Source organism: Dromaius novaehollandiae, chromosome 4 (genome assembly GCF_036370855.1).
Source record: "Dromaius novaehollandiae isolate bDroNov1 chromosome 4, bDroNov1.hap1, whole genome shotgun sequence".
NCBI classification, from domain to species: Eukaryota; Metazoa; Chordata; class Aves; order Casuariiformes; family Dromaiidae; genus Dromaius; species Dromaius novaehollandiae.
This window is the reverse complement of record NC_088101.1, coordinates 62,307,758-62,327,986: the sequence shown is the minus strand read 5'-3', so window position 1 is coordinate 62,327,986 and position 20,229 is coordinate 62,307,758. Positions and strand designations below refer to the sequence as shown.

The 20,229-nt window shown below is 40.0% G+C and overlaps 1 protein-coding gene across 24 annotated transcripts in view; it reads right to left on the bottom strand.

The window, feature by feature from the left end:
* The window catches only part of APBB2 (amyloid beta precursor protein binding family B member 2), a 214,540-nt gene that overhangs the window by 50,764 nt on the left and 143,547 nt on the right, over positions 1 to 20,229 (bottom strand). For 20 of the 24 annotated variants that reach the window (XR_010389082.1, XM_026093701.2, XM_064511241.1 and 17 more), the window contains 5 exons: positions 18,890 to 18,952; positions 18,397 to 18,482; positions 18,224 to 18,284; positions 5,961 to 6,107; positions 1,338 to 1,465 (listed from right to left, as the gene is read on the bottom strand). Coding sequence is in view for 23 of the 24 variants with exons in the window: in XM_026093701.2 (XP_025949486.1) it covers positions 1,338 to 1,465; positions 5,961 to 6,107; positions 18,224 to 18,284; positions 18,397 to 18,482; positions 18,890 to 18,952 (485 nt within the window). In the remaining variant the exon portion in view is untranslated. The remainder of the gene's footprint in view (positions 1 to 1,337; positions 1,466 to 5,960; positions 6,108 to 18,223; positions 18,285 to 18,396; positions 18,483 to 18,889; positions 18,953 to 20,229) is intronic. The other 4 variants (XM_064511238.1, XM_064511239.1, XM_064511240.1 and 1 more) reach the window with 1 other exon arrangement.

Sequence of the window (20,229 nt, the reverse complement as noted above, 5' to 3'; positions counted from 1 at the left end):
TTCTGTTCAGCTGCATTACGTTGAGATGCACCAAAAGATGCTCTATTTCCCGACCAAAGAGAGCTATTACAAACCTGACTTGAAGGGAAATGTCCAATGCACTCATTTTCTCAAGCAAACAAAGCACTTTAATGTTTTATTCATAAGAAGCTAAAATCTCTTTGCCTCCCATCATTTCTAACTGTATTTGCCCTTTCAAATCTCTCAAAAATCTGAACCAATGAAAAGAAAAAACACTAAAAGAAATACCAGCCATTCACAGAAGTGAAAAGTTTAGAAAGATGGAATTGGGTCAAAGAAACACTTACCACTTTTCCTTTTGGAAATGTATCCAGAGATAACCTGAAACTTTTTGTGGGAATACAGAACTTTCACAAAATCTTTTACTGGAAAAGATTTTCCAAGCCCAAAAGGAAACTTTTGATCAAAAGTCACAGAGAAAAGAAAACTTTTATTATAATGCATCAGGATGGGTATCACCCAAAGATCTTGGAATTGCTCAGTGTGAAAGGAAACATTTTTGATATGTCAAAAAGTTTAATGAGACAAGGAAGCAGTTTGCTATCCAACTCTAAATAAAGCACTTTCTCAATCCTGTTCCCACAAGGTTACATGAAAAAGCAGGATATTACCAGCAGAAGACCAGTTAGAAATAAAAGTTAATGAAAGATGGGTTCCAGTTCAGGAAAGCCTTTAAGCATATATTTGTGGTTTTACCCTAGGGCAAGAAAGAAATTCAGCTCCCTTTCAGTCAGACTTCAGTGGGGATGTAGAAAAGCCTCACTATTCTGGAACACTCCAAGGAACTTTCTTGTGTCAAGATCTTTAAGAAATACTAATGGGGGAAAAATGCAAGTTTTCTCTCAATCAAATCAAATATCTCAAGAATGTGGAAACAAATGCATACAGTCAGGGAAAAATAACCACCACATTTAACTTTGACCAGCAGAAAGACATGCCTTCACATAGCCAGGAGAAGAAATACACTGTGGGTCATATTTGAAAACATAGTTCTATATAAAATTCCTTTATATATTTGAAACAACATAGTGTTGCATGTGCTGTTTTATGGACCTCGCTGAGCATCTGGAAAAGTTTGCTCTATGCAGATTTAGCAAAGCAGGATGTAAGTGATATACTAAGAAAAGCAGAGATTAAAAAAAGCAACCAGAAGAAGAAGAAAAAGAATTTACCCACCAGAAAGAACAAGCATAGGCACCAGGACACAATTACTCAATCAAAAGAATAGCAGTGATACCTAACCTGCTCCACGTATCTTTGCATCAGCAGATATAACTAGCACCAGGTCAAAAGAAATAAGGAGGGCGAAGACTCACCGGCCGTTGTCACGACCCACTCCCCAGACTCTGATGCTGACGATGGGCTGCGAATGCAGAACAGTGCGATCCATGGGGTCGATCAGGTTCAGCATGTCATTTTCCAGGATAAGGTACATGTCTTTGCCCTGCAACTCCAGACAGAGTACAGTTACACACTACGTCCCCCGCTCAAACTGACCGGAGTTAAGGTGTTACATCTACGCCGTGAGGCCTTGCAGGCTCTTTTAACGTCCTCAAAGTTTCAGTTTGTTCCCAGGGCATTTGAAAACAAGTTCAGTCACTTCTGTTGTGAAAAAGACTCAAGGTAGTATTTTACTATGACTATACTTTTAAATGTTCCCATCCACAAAGCCTTTAACATCTTTTAAATGCAGTCCTTTGACTCATTTAATAAAAGGAATCAGTTATTCAACAAATTGTTTGCTTATCCGTTCTCCAGTAAATTCTTCCAAAGATAACAGAAGTCAAAAATTGTTTTCATAGTAAAGGTTTCTATCAAAACCAATACTCTTAAGGCAGACTACTTTCCTTTGCACAATACATGCTTTATTTCAACCAGCTTTAGCTAATGGGGCCTGGGAACTGACAGAAATATGTGCACATCAAAGGATTTAGAGGGCACTCTTTGAAGAAAACTGCATTAAAGGGGAAAACCTAGCACTAAGACATCAATATGAATATAGCCAGTTATTGCAGAATCCTAGAGCCAGGATTTCTCCCCAATTCTTCTGACATGAAAGAACTACAAGAATGTTTTTCTTTCCCCTTAGAGGAAACAAATTTAGAGGCAATTTTTCTTTTGATGCTAATTCACAAATGCTAATCCTCCTGCTATTGCTAGCATTCACAAAAGTCTGCTCCTCCTTCTATCACATCCAACAGTTCTCTTCTCGGAGAGTGCACACCTTCTCAGCAGACTGGGATCCCATCGAAACAATCATCGACTTATTGCCAAGAGGAAAGACAAGCTACTGCTGATAAGAAGAATAATGTGGGAGGCTATCTGCTAAATATAGACTAATTTGTTTCCCCTGTACTGTGCCAGAATCTATAAGTGAACAGGAGTGGAAAGGCTCTGACTTCATACTGACAAACGTTTCAAAAATGACCTTTCTCTTTACCTGAACAGCACAGAAACCCTCTCTCTGTCTGATTAGAGTGGCTCAAGTTTTTACGATGTCTAATTTTGTGCCTGCATAAGACATGCATTTATTCCACCCTTGGAATAAGCAATTGAGTCTATATAGACTGGTCCTAGAGAAGCAGAAACAGAAGTTGCTGCAATAACCATGCACGTAAATGGGGCAGGCCAGCATTACTCATCTGCTTATGACATACAGAACATGGAAAATGGGAAATAAAATGCAGAAGCCAGCATAGTACCAGGCAGACCAGAACGATGAAGGAGACCAAACAGAAAATGGAATCACGAGAAAGAAAGAGGGCGAGAAGTCTGCTTGCAGGTCAGAAGCACTAAATAGTTTGTGTAAAGAATGTCACCACGTGTCACAAAGATTGCTTCTTGAATCCATTTTCTACTTAAACATTTATTCCAGAAGGAAATTTTTACAAGAAGGTAAATTCCTGTTCATCATGCAAAATACACCAAGATTAGGGTAATAAAATTGAATCCAAATTAGCTGGAAAAGGCTGGGGAATGAGCAGATATAAGGAACTTAAGTCACAGGAAATTATCCTTGCAACACCCAAGGGACAGCTTGGCCGCAGGCAGAAGCAATATATTTTGCTAAGTTTTGTTGCCTTATTATACGAAAGCTATTTTAGAGATGAGAATACTTCACAGGGCAACCAGAAATGATTTAGACACAGCGGGAGCTCAGATACAGACCTCACTGTCTCAGAGCGCTTAAAAGCGACAAAGCCCTGATGCTGCAGGATGAGCAGGGCTCTCACAGGAAGAACCACGCAGGGAAACTCAGGAAGGGAAAAGAAAAGCTTGGTCCCAATAGCCTTTCAGGGAAGTGTTATTTAGTGTGACAGGTCAATGGCAACACTATTCCTCTTTCATGTAAATGATTTTTTAATGCACAGGAATATAATGCATGGCAAAGTAGCAATACCAACACACTAGCCACATTTTTCTTAGATTTTACAGAGCTCTGGAAATAAGAAATGGGAATGACTCATTATATATTTTCATTTCTTTTTCGGGGGAAAGCATGAAATCCCACATTAAAGCCAATGACAAAGCTTCAGTTGGGTCAGAATTTAATCAGAGTTGTTTTTTCTGTTTGTTTTTGTTTTTTTTAAGTCACAAATACTTGGGGATGGTCCTAGTCCCAATCTCACTTTCATTGCATTAGAGATAAAATAAATCTTTAGGCAATCTTAAAACCCTGATCTGCAGTCATCAGTTCTGGTTCATGATAGATTTTTTGCTGTACGTGCTCCATCTGATATGCCAGTGACTAGCACACTTTTTTCGGATTCCTCTTTAAAACATGCTCCTTCCAATCGCTCTTCAAACATTACAGTGCCAGCAGAAAAAAAGCGTTCTAATGATTTCTTTTAAAATCAAGAAGACTATTTTAGGAGGCATCTATTCAAGCACAGTGTCTCCATCCTGCTTTGTTGTGCTGTACAAAATTTAAGAAGAGTATTTTTAATTAATTAATATATTTTCAAGGGGACTGAAACTTTTCACCAGTCTGGCTTGAAATACAGTAAGGGTTTCAAACAAAGCACAATGACATTGACAGAGGGGAATATGGAAAGAAGTGTACATTAACCCTTAAAGCAAAATAAAACACTTTCAAAGTAAATGATACATTTCAAGTTAACCGAAATTCTGTCATCTGAAAAATGGATGAAATTACACACATGTAAATAGAGTATTTTTTTCTTCCTCACAATTTCAGCAGTAAGTCCAAAAAACCATGATCAATACAGCTGTAATCATTTGTCTAGCTATATCAACTAAATAAAACTCTTCCTGGAAACAAGGAGAAGGGAGACCAGTGTTACCTTGTTCATTTACATCTACAATGTACATTTCTTAAATAAAAGTTCCTTTAAATAGAAAAATGCCTTACATTCAAACTGAAATGCAAATGAGTGGTATTATCCTTCCAAAATAAGGGACGGTGCCCCTTGAAACGTTTTTTTTCATTTTTAAACATATCCTTTCTCCCAGCTGCTTCTCTGAAGTGTCTCTGCATCATGGTCATAGCCAGGACAGTGAACACAAGCCTGAGACTGCAGCAGTAAGTTTTCACAGACAGACTTTTTTTCTGTTCGGCAGCATTGCTTCTTTTGAATCACACACAAATATCAGCGAAGGTAACAACATTCATTCTTACATCACTTTTGCATTCAGATCACTGTGCTGTAAATCCACATCAGTGCAACTCTCCTGGCAACGGGTTGGGAGAGAGGAACAGAATACGACTTGGCTAAAGTCTAAGTAAGTTGTTCCAAGATCAAATAAATAATGAAGCCTGTTTTCCTATGGATTTATCTCTTATGTCCTCTGTGCCTCCCACCATTATAACTCCTGCTGTTCCTTTCTGCTGTTCCTTTCATTTACTAACCCCTCCACACCTTTCATCCTTTCTTCTGTCCCAAACATGCCTCTTTTCCACACCACAGTACCACGTTTGTGCAGGAGCCCGCACGGTGTTACCCTCTCCTGCCGCCAAGTCAGAGAAAGCAAGCGCAGCCCGTGGGTGGTCCAGCTGACGAAGGTGCACTGACTGGTCAGCATACTAAAAAAGAGAAGAGTCGTGCTCTCTCTTTTTCCCTCCATTTGTAGGAATTTGGCATCCTTCAAATGTGGACAACGTTGGTCAATAGATGCAAAAGTTATTGGAGAGGAACTAACAGACAGATGAGAAAATTCTTTTTCTTTTGAAACAGGGTAACATAATCGTCTTAAAATAAGCCATCTGACCATCAGTCTCAATCTTCTCACATGTTTTAGGAGCACAGGACATGCCAATCTTGGTTTCCTTAAAGTCCTTTTCTCACTGGTAAACATGTGTGAAAATGGTATTCCACAGCATTACTCTAAAACTTCTAGTCAGGAGAAAAACTTCCACTAACTTCAATAGTTTTGCTTGCGTGTGTCTAAACACTGTTATTACAGAGGTGTGTACTAGTCAGAATTGACTTTTTCCAGCTGACTCAGCATCCATCCGTTTGATTTCTTGTTTATAATTCAGAAAATTATTTTTATTGTCAAATAGTATTCTACAGTGTCCATTGGTAATTTTGTTACTATACTGTTAGATATTACTGTGCATTACAAAATACACAAAGCAAAGATGTAAACATTAAATTGAGGTCTTTGTGGCACTTGCTGTCCTGAGCCATTTGGAACAAAAATGTCAAATCTGTCCTTGAACTCTTTTGTATTTCCTAGCAGTGCTAGCTTAAAAAAGGAAGTCCCAGCATGGGACTTGAAAACATTTTTTTTTTTCTGTTAAAGACTGCACAGAAAACCTGGGTACTCTAACAACTAACTCAGACAATTTTAACCTGGCATTTTAGATGAATAAAAAACAAGCATGGATGCATTTGTCTATATACTTTTTTTTCCAAGATATTTTATGACATGAGAGGAATGTCCCAAGAGCAACAGGAGGGTCACCGCGTTCTTACCTCTCCCCAAATGCCAACAGTGTCTCTGATGTCGTTTTTACAATATGAGAGTTGTCTGATGCAATTGTTCACAGCAACACTGCTTTTTCCAGGAGCAAGATCTTCTTCTGCCATTTCTACCCAGCCCAGAGAGCGCACAGCAAAGCACTAAAAAGAAACCGGAAAATATCTGAACATGTATCACAGCACTGCACGTTGACACAGCTGCATCCAACTATGGAAATCTTTGCATTGAACAGAAACTAGGCAGTAGCCACTTAAGCTTAAAGATCCCAGGCCATGAGGGAACAGAGTCAAGGCTTTGCAGATGAGCTTACGCTCATAGGTCAATAAATTAAAACATAATTTGAGAATGGTAAGGTGAAAACATTGGAAATAACAAAGAAAAACCATTTGCCAGGAAAGGTGTCTGTGGAGGTAAATAGTACAGTAATAGCACATGCTAAAATATTTTTGTTAATATAAAAGAGGAAATAAGGGAGGAAAAGGAGCACCAAATCTTGTTAGTAGATCTCACACACACACACACACAAATGGTGGAAAAAGCACAACTAAGATATAGTAGAATGGAAATTTTGGCCAGTGTCTTGGGCTCTAAATGAGAAGAAAGAAAATACTGTTGGATTAGGTCTGTTGTTATTGTGAAATTCACATTTACGGTATATCTCACTGCCTGGCTTTTAACCAGAAAATGTAATTCATTGTGGATTACAGAAATCAGTTTTACAGTAAGTTTAACTAAGGTAGCCAACAATGACAAATTCAAAGCACAAACAAAAAGAAAAGCTATCATAAGAGGAAAGCAAGCTTTTTCTAGAAGAAATTAAAAATGACCTTTAAAATAAAACAAACTAATTGTACAATTTTTTAGCAGAAGGAGATTTAGTCAACCAGAGCACCAAGTTGGCAGAACAAGCCAAGGCGACATTACTTTGCGCATATGGTGCTTTTTGCAAACAAACCAAAATGGGAGGAATTGACTGGAAATAGCTATGCTACGTTTACAAGGGTAGATAATAAAAAATTTTAAGTCTGGGAAGAAAAAAAAAAAATTACTCTCAGGCTTTTCTATGGTTGAAATACAGACTTCAAACGAAGTCAGTGAAGTTTGTCTACGAGATTAAGGTTTCATCCAGAGAACATTATGGGTATCTTGTCCTGAAATTGCCAATGCACGGCAGCAAGAACGCACAACAGTTACTGTTGCACCCGCCTCGGAAACACGCTGAACTTCTGTGATGGTCCCTCAGATCTCACCAGTAACAGCTCCTGACCTGCCCCCCAGTGCACAAACCCAGGCAGCCGCGGCCGTGCGGGAGCGCAGGGCCGGCCCTCGGAGCCCCCGCAGGTCGTGGAGGCACACCTCACACCAGGCAGCAAACGGCAAACGCGCTCAGCTCCCCTGCGAGCGTGGCCGCGGGAACACCCAAAGCCTCCCGTGCCCCAGGAGACGGGGCAGAGAGGAAACAACGGAGGAGTCACCACTTGGAGTATTTGTCACTCCAAGGCTGCACCTGAAGAGACTAAAATATCCAGTTTTTAACATCTATTAAGGTCATCTAATCCCACATCGCAGAATTGTTTTTGGCACATCTGATGCTCATGAGTCTTGTTGAAAGCGCTGGGATGCCTACTGGGGCATTAAATATTTATCTTTGCAAGCTTTTTAAATACAGATTTTACTGCGCCAGAAGAAAGATTTTTTTTTTATGAGTATTTCAATATTAAAGCAAGTAACAGAGCACTAGCAAAGCAAGAGTATGTATGTATGTATATGTATAATGTACAATAAGCACATTGCTTCCTCATTATTCTTCATATCGCAACATCATCTGCAATTTGTTAGCTGCTTTCCAAACACAGAGGTAAATCAAGTCCTTACACTGAACAGAGCACACCTCAAGAAGGCAAAAACCTGGTGAAAGATAACCAGTTCAGGCTGACAGCAAGCACATCTCTTGTTAATAAAGATGCTGAACTGTTTTCTTTTTCCTGGCTTTTTTAATTCTATGCTTTAAGTTCTCCATTGGCTGCACTGCTCCATTTCTTTCCCTTTTTAGCCCACTGCTGTGATTGCAGAGGACGCTCTATCGCCCACCCCATGCACTTGCCCTTACGGGGAGGGTCTGGCCTCCTTCCCCATTTCCAGTCCATCTCAGTGCTCCCAAGCCCGGCAGACATGAGAAACCCAGTGGGCTTCCAGCACACGGCAAGGCAGTCTTTGCTTGTTTATTGTACAGCAAACCATTACCATAATCTAAAGTGATTCAGAACAGCTTTATCAAAACAAATTAATTTCGCTAAGACTCACCACAAACAAAAAAAGTCCACAATAAAACTCAGAAAACCTCAACAACCCCCTTCAAAAGCAACTCCTTGCCTGTGTACCTAAGCATACGCATAGAAGAAATATCCTTTTGCTCAAAATACACCACACAACCAAAAATCAAGTATTTGAATTGCAAGTCAACCTCTCTGTAAACAGAGTATCCACTGCTGTTCTTTGGCCTTTCTTGGCCCCAAATCTTCCCTTCAACAGGCTTTTGCCCTCATCGCCCTTAGGGAATGCCACCGTCACTTCTTGGGTGTATCTCACCGAATACATGTGCTGGTACGACTCAGAAGCAACTACAGACCATCAGGCAGGTTAAAGCACTAGATAATACGATGACTGAAAGGAACGTGATACATGCCGTAATTCATTTATCATCAATATAACAGATAATATATATATCTATACTGGGGGCAGCTGGGGGGAAGTGTGTGCATGCACACCTGCCTCCCTCTCTGCGTATCGCCAGTGATTCCTGAACTCGCTGGTGAAAGGTTTTTTTCTTTTTTTTTTTAATTATTCAACATAAGAATTACTCTTTAAAACAAAAGGAAACAAAAAACAGCAGAAGCAAAGAGCAGCCTAGTCTCTTCAGTCAGGTATGACCCAATTCTTAACTCAGGGTTAGCTGAGTTAGCACCTACAGCAGAACTGCTTAGTTATTTAGCACACTGATATCACATCACGCTTTCCCAGGTCCCATCAATGGTACTTACTGGCCAAGGGAGAAAGTGCTTCTTTTGACCCGAACGAGCTCTGCTAATGCACCTTCTCTTTCCCGGAACTAACACACAGCCAAAGCAGGCCAAGCTGAACACCGCTGAGTGCAGCTTTCCTTCATCAGAGCCTACGATCTCATTAAAACAGGCATTCCTGGTAATGCCATTTAGCTAAGTACCTACACACAAGGCTCACAGCTAATTACTATGTCAGAATTTCAAGGTAATCTGGCTAGCCACTTTTGGCTTACAGTAGACTACCTCATTTCTTCTCTTCCTTAGAAAGTAAACAAATGCCCCTTGTATCATGTTAGACATTTTTAGCATTAACGTACAAAATAAATGTTATCAATTTCTCTGCCTTGTCAGGACCCTCTGCTTTGTCTTAAAATCAAAACTCTAAAATGGATGATTTAGAAAAACATCTGAATATAGATGAGCTGGCTATACCTGAAGCAAACCAAAGGAAGTTCATAATACAGCAGGATGAAAAAATAGATGTAGGAACTACATACTGTGTTAGGATCACACTGCTGTTTAGGATGGGGAAGGATCAAAGATACTATCATGAACACTGTGTGTCACAGACAGCTGAACAAAGCAATGTCCTTTAAGTTGCAATAATCTTGTAAATATGTCAACAATCTTGTATTTTCCTCTCCACTGGAGACCTCACATTTCCTTATCCTGTTAGGCTACACAGGACATTGTGCAAAGAAAATACCCAATAAATTCCAAGACCAGAGAAAGAAGAGCACCTCAGCATACTCTGCATCATGAAAAGATATGCAAACAGAAATGAAAGCACTAGTATGACTGTTCAGTTTTACAGTTCTAGGGAACCTACGTTTTGTGCAGCTGCAAATCCAGTTAATTATAAAAAGTTAATGATCTGTAGTCAAAAGAACCAAACTCATAAATGCTGTAATCCAAACTGTGCAATATGCTCTCCCACAGTGCAGTTCAGATCTAAAAGATCACCTAAGGCTCCCCGACTGCGGTTCACAATTCTGCCCTTCGGCACCACAAAACCTTTCACCACAAGGTGCAGCTCTGCTCGGCAAGCGCTTTTGCGGGAGGATCTCTGCAAGGAACTTGTGTGGGTCTCACAGCTCCGCTCCAGCAAACGCCACATTCGAGCCTTTGCCCATTGTAGGGCTAAACATACACCTAAAGAAAAAAAAAACCCTCTAGAAAACCAAAGCATAAACAAGTTCCTGCTGGACAGAGGGCAAGAGAATCCGTTATACAAGAGTGATGTCAGAGAAGTATTGGAAACTGGATTGTAAGAGCATGGGTAGAAAAGATCCCATTACAAGCAAAAATTAGATTAGCACATCTGCTTGAGAACAACAAGCTAATGAACTTTTAAAAACACAGATTGTTTCTTAGATCACACAGCTATTGGGTATCAACTATGAATATTTACACTACTACAAAATGTTTTCTTTATTTAAATCTATGCTACTAATAGCTACCCTACTTCTGAGCCTACAGAACTTGGATTTGAGCAGTTTCCCTTTGTTTCCCTTTATCTTTTTCCTTTTAAAGGTTACATCTCTCTACAGATCGACGTAGATCATTACAGTATTTAATAAGGCATTTTATCACAGAACACTGAGCAGACTTGTGCCCGAGACAAAGCATGTAGGTCACATAATTAACTGTTTCTTACGCTGCCAACACAACCCTGAAGTTCTGCCTACTTTATCCTTAGGAGATAAAAAATAAAACAAACTATTACGTTGTTTTAAGCTTTGGAAGATCAAATATCCTAAAATACAGCCACCATATCAGAAGAAAGAAATATGTTCCAACATATCTGCCTGCTATGTGAAGAAAACTTGCACTGATATCAGATGAAAATATTGGACATGATCAAAGTTAAACCAAGTAACAAAAGAATAAAGAGACTCTATACAATTAATGACCAAGTAAACACTTTCATTTCATTTACATTAATGGACTGCGGTGCACCCATTTTCCCAGAGAAATACTCTGACAGCCATCACATTAAAATGCTTCATCACCAAAAATCCCAAATGCATCATTAAAAAACATACTAATAATTTTTTTTTATGTATTTCCAGCTTTCTGTTGCAGTTTATGTTGTATCATGTGAATTGTTGAAAATGTGCCTATCACACAAAAATAGGCACACAGATGTTCAGGTCACAACAGAATTCAGAATCGACTAATAATTGTTATTTTAAGCAGGTGATAAACTAAACCTTTGTGGTATAGAACATGAGGGCTTTGCAGGTACTATAAAAATAGGCTTTGTAATAAATTACATTTCTACAGCAGCTCAATATTGACCTTTCCGCTTTGACAAACCCTTGCCCCTTCTCCAAGGCACTGGAGTCTCATTTTTCCAGACTCGCAGACTCCACCATGTAGGATGACAAAAGTGGCTCTCTTGTTTTAAGCTAATGCTTCTCTGTCTCAGTGGTACCTCCTTGCTCTCAGCCAGAGGGGTCAAATCAGCTCTACCAAGGCAAGAAAATGCTACAGGACCATTGTGCCAGCTCAAGATTTTTTGATCCCCAATTTCTTATTTGTTACTGTATTTGTGAAACACGTGAAAAAACATGTCAGCTGAGCAAAATGGAGTAGTTACCATTACTCTATTAAGAGCCATTCCCTAAAAACAGTTCTGAAGAAAAAAATGTATAACACTTTTTTTTTTTTTTCTGGTCTCCTCATTACAAAATAGGCTTTGATTTCAGATGCCACCCTAACTTGACATCCTAAAGAGAAGGTTTATGGACTTTGGTTTGGGGTAATAATGTTTTCTTCGAGGTTTCATTTTAATACAGTGAAATAAGAAAATATGCTTCTTTAGTGAAGAAAAGGCAGTCAAAGAGTTCACCAGAAACTACTGCAGGATGGTTGTTAGAAAGATGCTAAAATTAGGGTCTACAGCAGAGAGAGGAAAAAAAAAAACACCAAAAAAAGGAACTGTTTTGTCTCTGCTATGCTTTTACAGTAGGGTAACTCAAGGACCTTTTAGTACTCAAGTACACAAGAAGAGACCCCTGACACACATGCTTTGTCAGTAAATTCAGCAGCGGTTTGCAGGGCAGGAAAGCATGTGTGCATTCATTTCTTAAAAATTAATGCTCTGCATTTGGTATGTTTAACCTTCAATGTTATATAGTTATTTTTCTGATGAGGGCTGTTGTGCAGCCTGACAGCTGTAAGTACTTCTAAAGCAGCCAGCAGCACTTTTTTCAGTAGTGTTGTATAAAATCTCAAATGTAGTATGCATGACATCCAACTTCAAAATAATAACAAAAACCTTCAGGTGAACCCTTGACCTTACTGAATCAATGGAAAAAACTTATGTCTTTGGTCCAGTCAGGATTTCATGTCTCTTTAGAAACAACATGTCAAGAGTAATTTGTTTTCTGTAGAAATTATGTTTACGACAGGATCCAAAGTCAATGAAGTTAAATCACTTTTGATCGATTTCCATTCTTTGAAAGAGACTGAAACGAGCAGGGAACAAAAAGCACAGAAATACTGAGTTGTTAGCCCCCGTGGGCCTCTCGTTTCCAAGGACCCACGCGCTGTCACGCTGTCTCCCCCCAGCACTGCAGAGCTACAGCCTTCAAGCCCCCAGAATAACACGCACCCAGGCAGGGGTAACAGGGCGCTGCCTAACCCGTGCTTTTAAATCTCCTAAGAGCTAAATATTACTCCCTACTCTCCTTGTCTTTGCTGAAATGCAAGAAATTTTGGTGAGGAAGACCTCTGCTCCTTTAAAATAAGATTTAGAGCTAGAATGAATACTAAAATAAATATACACGATGGTTAGGGCCATCTAAATATTGCTCTGTCATTCAATACAACGTTCAGTTTTAATTGATTTTTAAATTAACTTCCTCCATAAAATGCACTGTTCAGCAAGTCTGCAATGTACAAATAGCTCATCAAGGATGCACTGTGCCGTCTTAAGCGTGTGCATACATAAAAGATGCATTCTCAATATTTTCATTATAATTCTATTAAAAGGAAGAGCAAGCTTTGTGACATTGCAAATGAGAACAGACTGTTACCCTGAGCCACCTCAAACTGGCAAGCAGCTGTAAATCATTAAAGAGACATAGACAAATATCATCCGATAGTTCATTTTGTAGCAGCAACATGATGCAGGAGACAGTCCATGATCAACAGCCCGTGCTCAAGTTGGGGCTGACCAAGGCTATATATTGTTTTACAGGTAGCACGACTGGCCCCCAGCGGGACGTAGGAGCCATGCTAGCTCCACCAGCATGTTAGCGGGGCAGGCGAGGGCTGCCAGCAGCACGAGCAGAGGCGCTCGAGCAGAGGCCGAGCTATGCCGGGAGCTTTCCGAGCACCGAATCCACCCAACTGCTGAGCGGCAACAGGAGCTTTTTGCCTGTGGGACGTGAATATGCCAGAGACAGCTTCCTCCCTCAGTTTCTGGCTGTTCCTGAGGACTTTATCAATCCAGTCCAGCGTTGTACGCCCAGAAACTGTGAGCCCCAGTACCATGCTGTACCACAGAGCAGGCTACATATCATGATCAATGTAAAATAAGAAAAGAAGGCACCTCACCTCCGCGCTCATGCTGGGCTGCTGCACACAGCCTTCATGGGCACTGTGGTTTTAGAGGCCAGCTGGCCCCAGCACAATGGCCAGCAAAGCCCCGCGGGGCCACGCGGCACGCAGCTCCAGCTGCACCTGCGACGCACGACCATCCTACGGGGGTGGCAGTCACTAACACGCACCTACCTACCAACAAAACTAGTGTCACCCGTGTGTCTGCGGCATTCAAAAGTCTGTAATTGCTTCAAGGCAACAGTGTGACCCACACTATTCCTACTTGCATCATTTTTTCTGGTGTAATAATTGGTATTGATGTTCTCGTTATCCCAGCAGCAATTCCTGGCCAAAAAGATTGGAGATCCTGCAGCAGACAGACTCACGGCCAGTACTGGAACTTTGCAGGCTAAGAAGATATTTTGATCTGATCTGAGATGGAAGTGTTGTATTTCATCTTCTCTTTTCCAAATCCTGTAGAAGTCCAGCAGCCTGATGCAAAGCATTTGTACAGTGTATCTCAATGAATAAAACACTGATAATGTGGAAAAATTCAAGATGTAATTATTTTATTACAGACCTGGAAACTTATGGGTAAGTTTTAGAGCTGTTTCCATTCTCTCGCAAAGGAGGAATGGCTTTGTGATATGTTTTTCTAAGGCAGGCTACAAGGAAAATCTTTTCCTCTACATCCCTCCTACTGTTCAGTCACTCACATCCTGACCCTGCCTGGCAGGCTCACATCTAAGATCCCAGACATATGTGGGATTTCTAGGATTGAAAGACATATAACATTTCCCAGGATATAATGATGAAACTCAGATAACCTTGAAGGCTCCAAGAAATGTAACTATATTACCTCAGGTATTTATATTATATATCCATTAAAAACAAATTAAAAAAACCCCTTTGTATATCACTAAAAAGAACCAGTCTCTTAGATTTAACTCCATATAGGGACAAGGTAGAAGCTGATCTCCTGTAGATGGAAATCTATATTATGATGTACATCACATAATAACATTATCACTTATAATGTCACTTAGTGACACAATATATGTCAATAGTATGCTTCAATTATGGAGAGAGAATGAGTGAGCAAATGCACTCCCCAAAAGATCCAACGCACAAAATGAAAAAGACACTTTTAAAAATTATTTGTTGAAGTGATGTATTTTTACTATGCTAATTTGCTATTTCTAAAATGTCTTTTGAAGCAGAATGTTTTAGAGCACCTGCATTATTTACCTGCAGCTTCTCCATAGCCGGGAATGCGTCTTATGCTGCTAATGGCGGACAGTCAGACTCAGAAACAACCAAACAATTTAGAAATTGCTGTCCCCATTACTCCCCATTGCTACCCAGCAGCTGCAAAGACTGAAAGATGGATATACTTCTACTATACTACGATGACTGGCAAGACTGACCTCTTTTTCCTCTTTCCTTACAAATGAGGCATTTTGTTTTAAATTATTCACTGGATGTTTCAAACAGAAGATCTGTTTCGATTCATAGTTTTGAAAGCTACTAAAATGTTTACCAGGCTGGTGAGATGGGGAAGGAAGTAAGGGCACCTTTGTCTTTAAAAGAAACAAACAAAACCCCCAAACCCCCAAACCTCTTCAAAGAGCATCCTACTACTACATTTTGTTTTGGGGTTTGGGGGGTGGTGGTGGTGAGAGGAGTTAAAAGATTTTATTCCTAGATTATAATTTTTCCCCTTTTTCACATTTCCAATGAACTTCGGAAAGCCTGAAGTAAGCCAATACCTAAGGAAGCAAGATTCTTCTATTCTAGAATTAAAGGCCTGCTGACCAGGCCAATATGGACAAGGAATTTGGAAAAAAACATGCTTAATATAGGAAGACAGTATTAAGCCTAAACAGAAAACCACATTTAAAAGGAGAGAATAAAGACAAGTGTGGATGTCAGGCCAAACATGAAGGCTAATGGACAGGGACAGGTCTCCCAGGAGGTACAGCTTCTTTGTGCCTCCACAAGGAAAAATTTAAGCACTTTACATATCCATCGTATTTTACAACACTGTAAAAAGAGACAGCCCAAAAGAATTTACAGTGCAGGACCGATAAAAGCACCTTTTTACCTCCCTTGAAACTAAGACCACCATTTGTAGCATTTTCTAGCCATTAATTAGGAAGATGCAGGTTGCTCTATAAATTAACTAGGAAGGCTATGAACTGCCCCCTGGGAAGTACCAATTCAAAACTCATTTCCAGCTGTGCATGTCTCACATGCACAATTAGTACCTCTGTCAAGTGCCATGAGTCATCTCCTCAAGATATGCATACCAAAATAAATTACGGAAATCAAGAAACTGTATGTAACCATCCCCTGCCCTTAAATGCAAGCTATTTCTCCTCCTCCCCTTCTTTCATATGGTCTTGTGCAGGCAACCAAGCAGCTAAGGGCTTGAAACTCAAAATCATATCTTAAGCTCATAATATATATAGAAACATTTGGTTTTTTTATTGATAATTTTGAATACCTAGTTGCTTTGCTGCATCTTATGACAAGAACCATGTAAATTCTATGCCAAACTTTTCCCAGCACTGACATTTTTTTGCAGTGCTACAATCCTTGCAGAAATAGAAAGCCTCTGGGAGAAGATCATTACTTTAGCTTTCCACAAGATGGCACAGTTTCCTTTCTTGAAAGATATCACTACTCGGTGCCATTCAGGAAAACAAAATTCTTAATTTTTTTTATTTCAACAGGTACTCACCACTGTCATCAATAGGTTTAAAAATTGATATCTCAAGCAAGGTTCCTTTTAACAAATTTTTCCAATAGAGAATGTAATGAGTTAAATAAAGCTCCATTCTTCTAGGCTTAAATGAAAAAAAATAAATCTGTGCTTGCTGCCACAGAAAAATCAAGCTTCAAACAAATAAAGTTAAGGTAAATCATGTGCTAGAGGAAAGGCTTAAGGGGCTAAAAAATCTGGTTTGTCAAAGTCTCAGATCATCAATTTCAAACCCTATCAGAGTCCTTTCAGTCTCACAATATTCTGGGTAAACTGCGCCGGAGTAGTGGAGCACCACGGGCAGGAGCACCCACGGGTCGCTGCTGCCCCGCGCCCCCGCTCAGCCGGCAGTGACGCATGGCACATAACGTGCTTTGACTCAAGTGATTTAAAAAAATACATGTATAGCTTCTCTTCTATTTCTTGTCTTACTCCTGGCAGACACTTCTCCTGTGAACATCTCAGTGCTCAGCTATGATGAATCTTTTAAGTATACTCATCATGGTTTTGCCTAAACATGAGAAACAAAACCTGCTGATATAGACAAAAGCAGACAAGGTCTTGGCCTGCATCCACTTCACTGATACAGGGTGGGTATTGGTTCGCTGAGTATCGCAGTTTAAATAGCTAGATAAACAGGGAAGGGAGATGGAGACATGAGCATTATTTGTCTGCACACCACAGTCCTCCCCGCAGAATGGGCTTCTAATTTACACAGCACAAACCGCCCGACGTACCAAAATGCTGCCTCCCTATAATGCCTTCCATGCCGTCTTGTCTTGAAAAGAACAGCTTTCTGGTTATGAGGACTGGTACCTAATGCTCAATCATTCCTCCACTCCATTTGCTATTTGCAGAATTTACTGTTTGTCATGGTAATGAGCACAGCTGAAACCATTGCTTTTGGTTATTTACATCTGATTTAAACATCACAAGCCAAATAATCAAGTTGACAAAGAAGCTTAAGCTCCCTGATCAGTCTGTTTTTTCTCCTAAAATATATCAGGAATGTTATTATAACTATTAAACCTGCTATATACTGTCTTTCTGCACATAAATAGCTTATGCTCCTGTCAATCATTTTGCAGGTGTATGACAGAGCCAAAACACTTATTTAAATTACCTGGGTTTCCAATTATAGAGATTCACAGATCTCCTTAGAAATGGATGCATGAACATGGCAAAACCATCAAGATAATTGAATGACAGATCTGGAAATACACATACAAGCATTCAAAACCTTTGCTTCTCCTTTCTCCTCAAAGGCCTTACATTACAAGAGCCAAGGCTCTGATTTAAATATGCTGTTTGTTCACATAATGGTCTCATTTTTCTTCATAAATGTTACCCTCAAACTAGGTTGCGTCCTCATACATAAAGTTTCTTGTTCTGAAAAGCAAACTCCTTGTTACTAGCTGTGGGTTCAAGCAGCCACATGAACAAGAAGGGGTATTTAAAAAAGGGAAGAACTCCAGAATTAAAGAGCAAATTCTATCACTGAATCTCCCCAGAAGCCACCCAGCCACGACAAACAACAAGGCCCTCTCTATCCAGGATAGGAAACTTGCTTAGCTGTGCAAGGGGTCAGTTTTTACAGCTGGACAGTAGAATCTGTAACTGTAACATTCAATTTCTTGGATTGTACCGTTTTAAAATGTCACACTTAACTCTGACCAAACTGAGTGACGCTTTAAATCTGCAAATTCCTTTCATGGTATTAGTCTTGCACAGTTAAAGTCAATCTACGTGGTGCCGAAATACTAACATCACCTTGAGGAGTAAATTTAATTTCAAAACCTAGGACACATTCTGCACCTTGCAAGTCATGTTTACAATTTCTGAATGTAATCATTATCCCGCTGTAGATCTTCTTACAGACCTTGGCTTCTGGATCACTGTTGATGCTACAGGAATCATCATCATCAGACTGTGGAGCATTTCTGTTATGGAAAAAAAAAATCCGTCTTAAAATCATATAAAAATTAGGGCAAGTTACAGCAAAGTACAACATGGAGCTGGTCATGCCATGGGGACTTCTTGTAGACATTGTACCTGAGCTTCAAAGAGGCATAGCGCAATGTCGCTCCTTCAAATTCTTTTAGACTTGGGTCCGGGTTCACAGTGGCTGCATGCAGATCCTAGAGATAAAGGCAGCACTATTAGTATCATATTAAATACACCACTATATTACTTCTTATTTCAAAGGGAAATAAAATCCTCCCTGCAAAGAAGCGGATAGTATTTCTGGCTGAAGTTGAAAAGAGGCATGCATATATTCTCAAGCTGCGTTTCATTCAGTGCAGGCATCTTACTTGTTACATCATGACAGTTGCCCTGCTAGTTTAGGCTGAATCCATTCCAAGTGGAAAGATCAGAAAAAGGCAGCATGTTTGTGAGCTAGACATCCCTAGCAATACCCCCGTTTACTTTGGCCTATGTTATGAATGATATTCATGGAAAAATAAAAGGGGAAATAAACAGCCACTGCCATGCAAAAAACAAGGGTAATAGTATTAAAGGGTCTAAAATCTGACAATATACTTGCCTTCCAAATGTCACTATTAATCTTTCCCCCATTCAGTACAGCAAAATCACTCCATGGCTGTTTCTAGACATATAATTATTCACACAGGAAGAAGCACATTGATTAAAAAAAAAAAAAAAAAAGAAAAGAAAAAGAAAAAAAACACAAGACACTGTTGTTAGCATTGATATTTACAGGATGGGTTAGGGAACAGATCACCTCAAACTTCAACTAATTACTCCACTATACCATGACATTCAGGGGAGGGGGGGGCGAGAGAGAGACGACATGCCTCTACAGTTACTTACCAAAACAAATGATTGAAACAAGGAAAGTTAATATAAATTAGGAACAGACAATGAGATTACTCTTCAACTATGATCTTAAAAGCAAGCAAAATGAATCTGAATGTGAATGTTGGCCACAGCTGCTACAGCCTTCAATAAACAGCAATTAAAGGGAAAACGGTACTTTCATTTGATCGGCATTTTTGTTAAGAGAGACTAACACTACTGGGACTAGAAATACCGAAGTATAGGGATACATACAAGGATATATACCAAGCAAGGATAAAATAATTTCTAGAGAAAAAGCACAAAAGAGGAAAGTGGAGAGAAGAAGGATTAGAAAGGAGTGCAGAGCGATTTCTTGATGAAAAAGTAGTTTGTAAAGCCTGACAGCCTTCTTAAGAACAACAAAAAAAAACAAACAAACAAAAAAACCCCCACAAACAAACACCCAAACATCCACCAAACAAAACACCCACCCTTTCATCTCTCCCTTCAAAAGTTTCTGAGGCAGTCACCAGCAGAAACAAGCAAGTGGGCACATGGCACTACAGCAACCTGGAGGGAGCAGCTAAGGTTGGAGTTCCCCCTCTCCTTCCCATGCGAGCACAGAAGTCCTGCAGCCCTGAACCAGAGCCAGGTGGGACAGGAGATCTGGGTGTTTAGCGACCCAGAGCCACCTCCTTCCAGCTCCACAAAGATCTCAGGTGCTCCAGTAATTAATGGGCCCTTTCAGGCTGAGCTCCTCCAGGTGGCCCAGCTCAGCCCCGAGACCACACGCTACCTAGCAATACGGCTTAGTGCACTCATTTGCACAGCAGGTCCCTCACTTCCAAAGTTCTCAGGACATCCCCACTGGAGCATTTATTTGTGAAAATAACTCCTATGAGCAGCTCTTCCCACACAGCTTTGAACTACTCAATAGCTGTTAGTTTTTCTTATGAAGCCCCACATTTTTAACTATAAGCTTCTAGTAGCTAAGTTACCTATGGAAGAAATGACAGAGTTGATCTAGGCCTGTGATGAGTTAGATTTTAAAAAGAGATAACAACCATCCCCACATTCTGCTGTAAT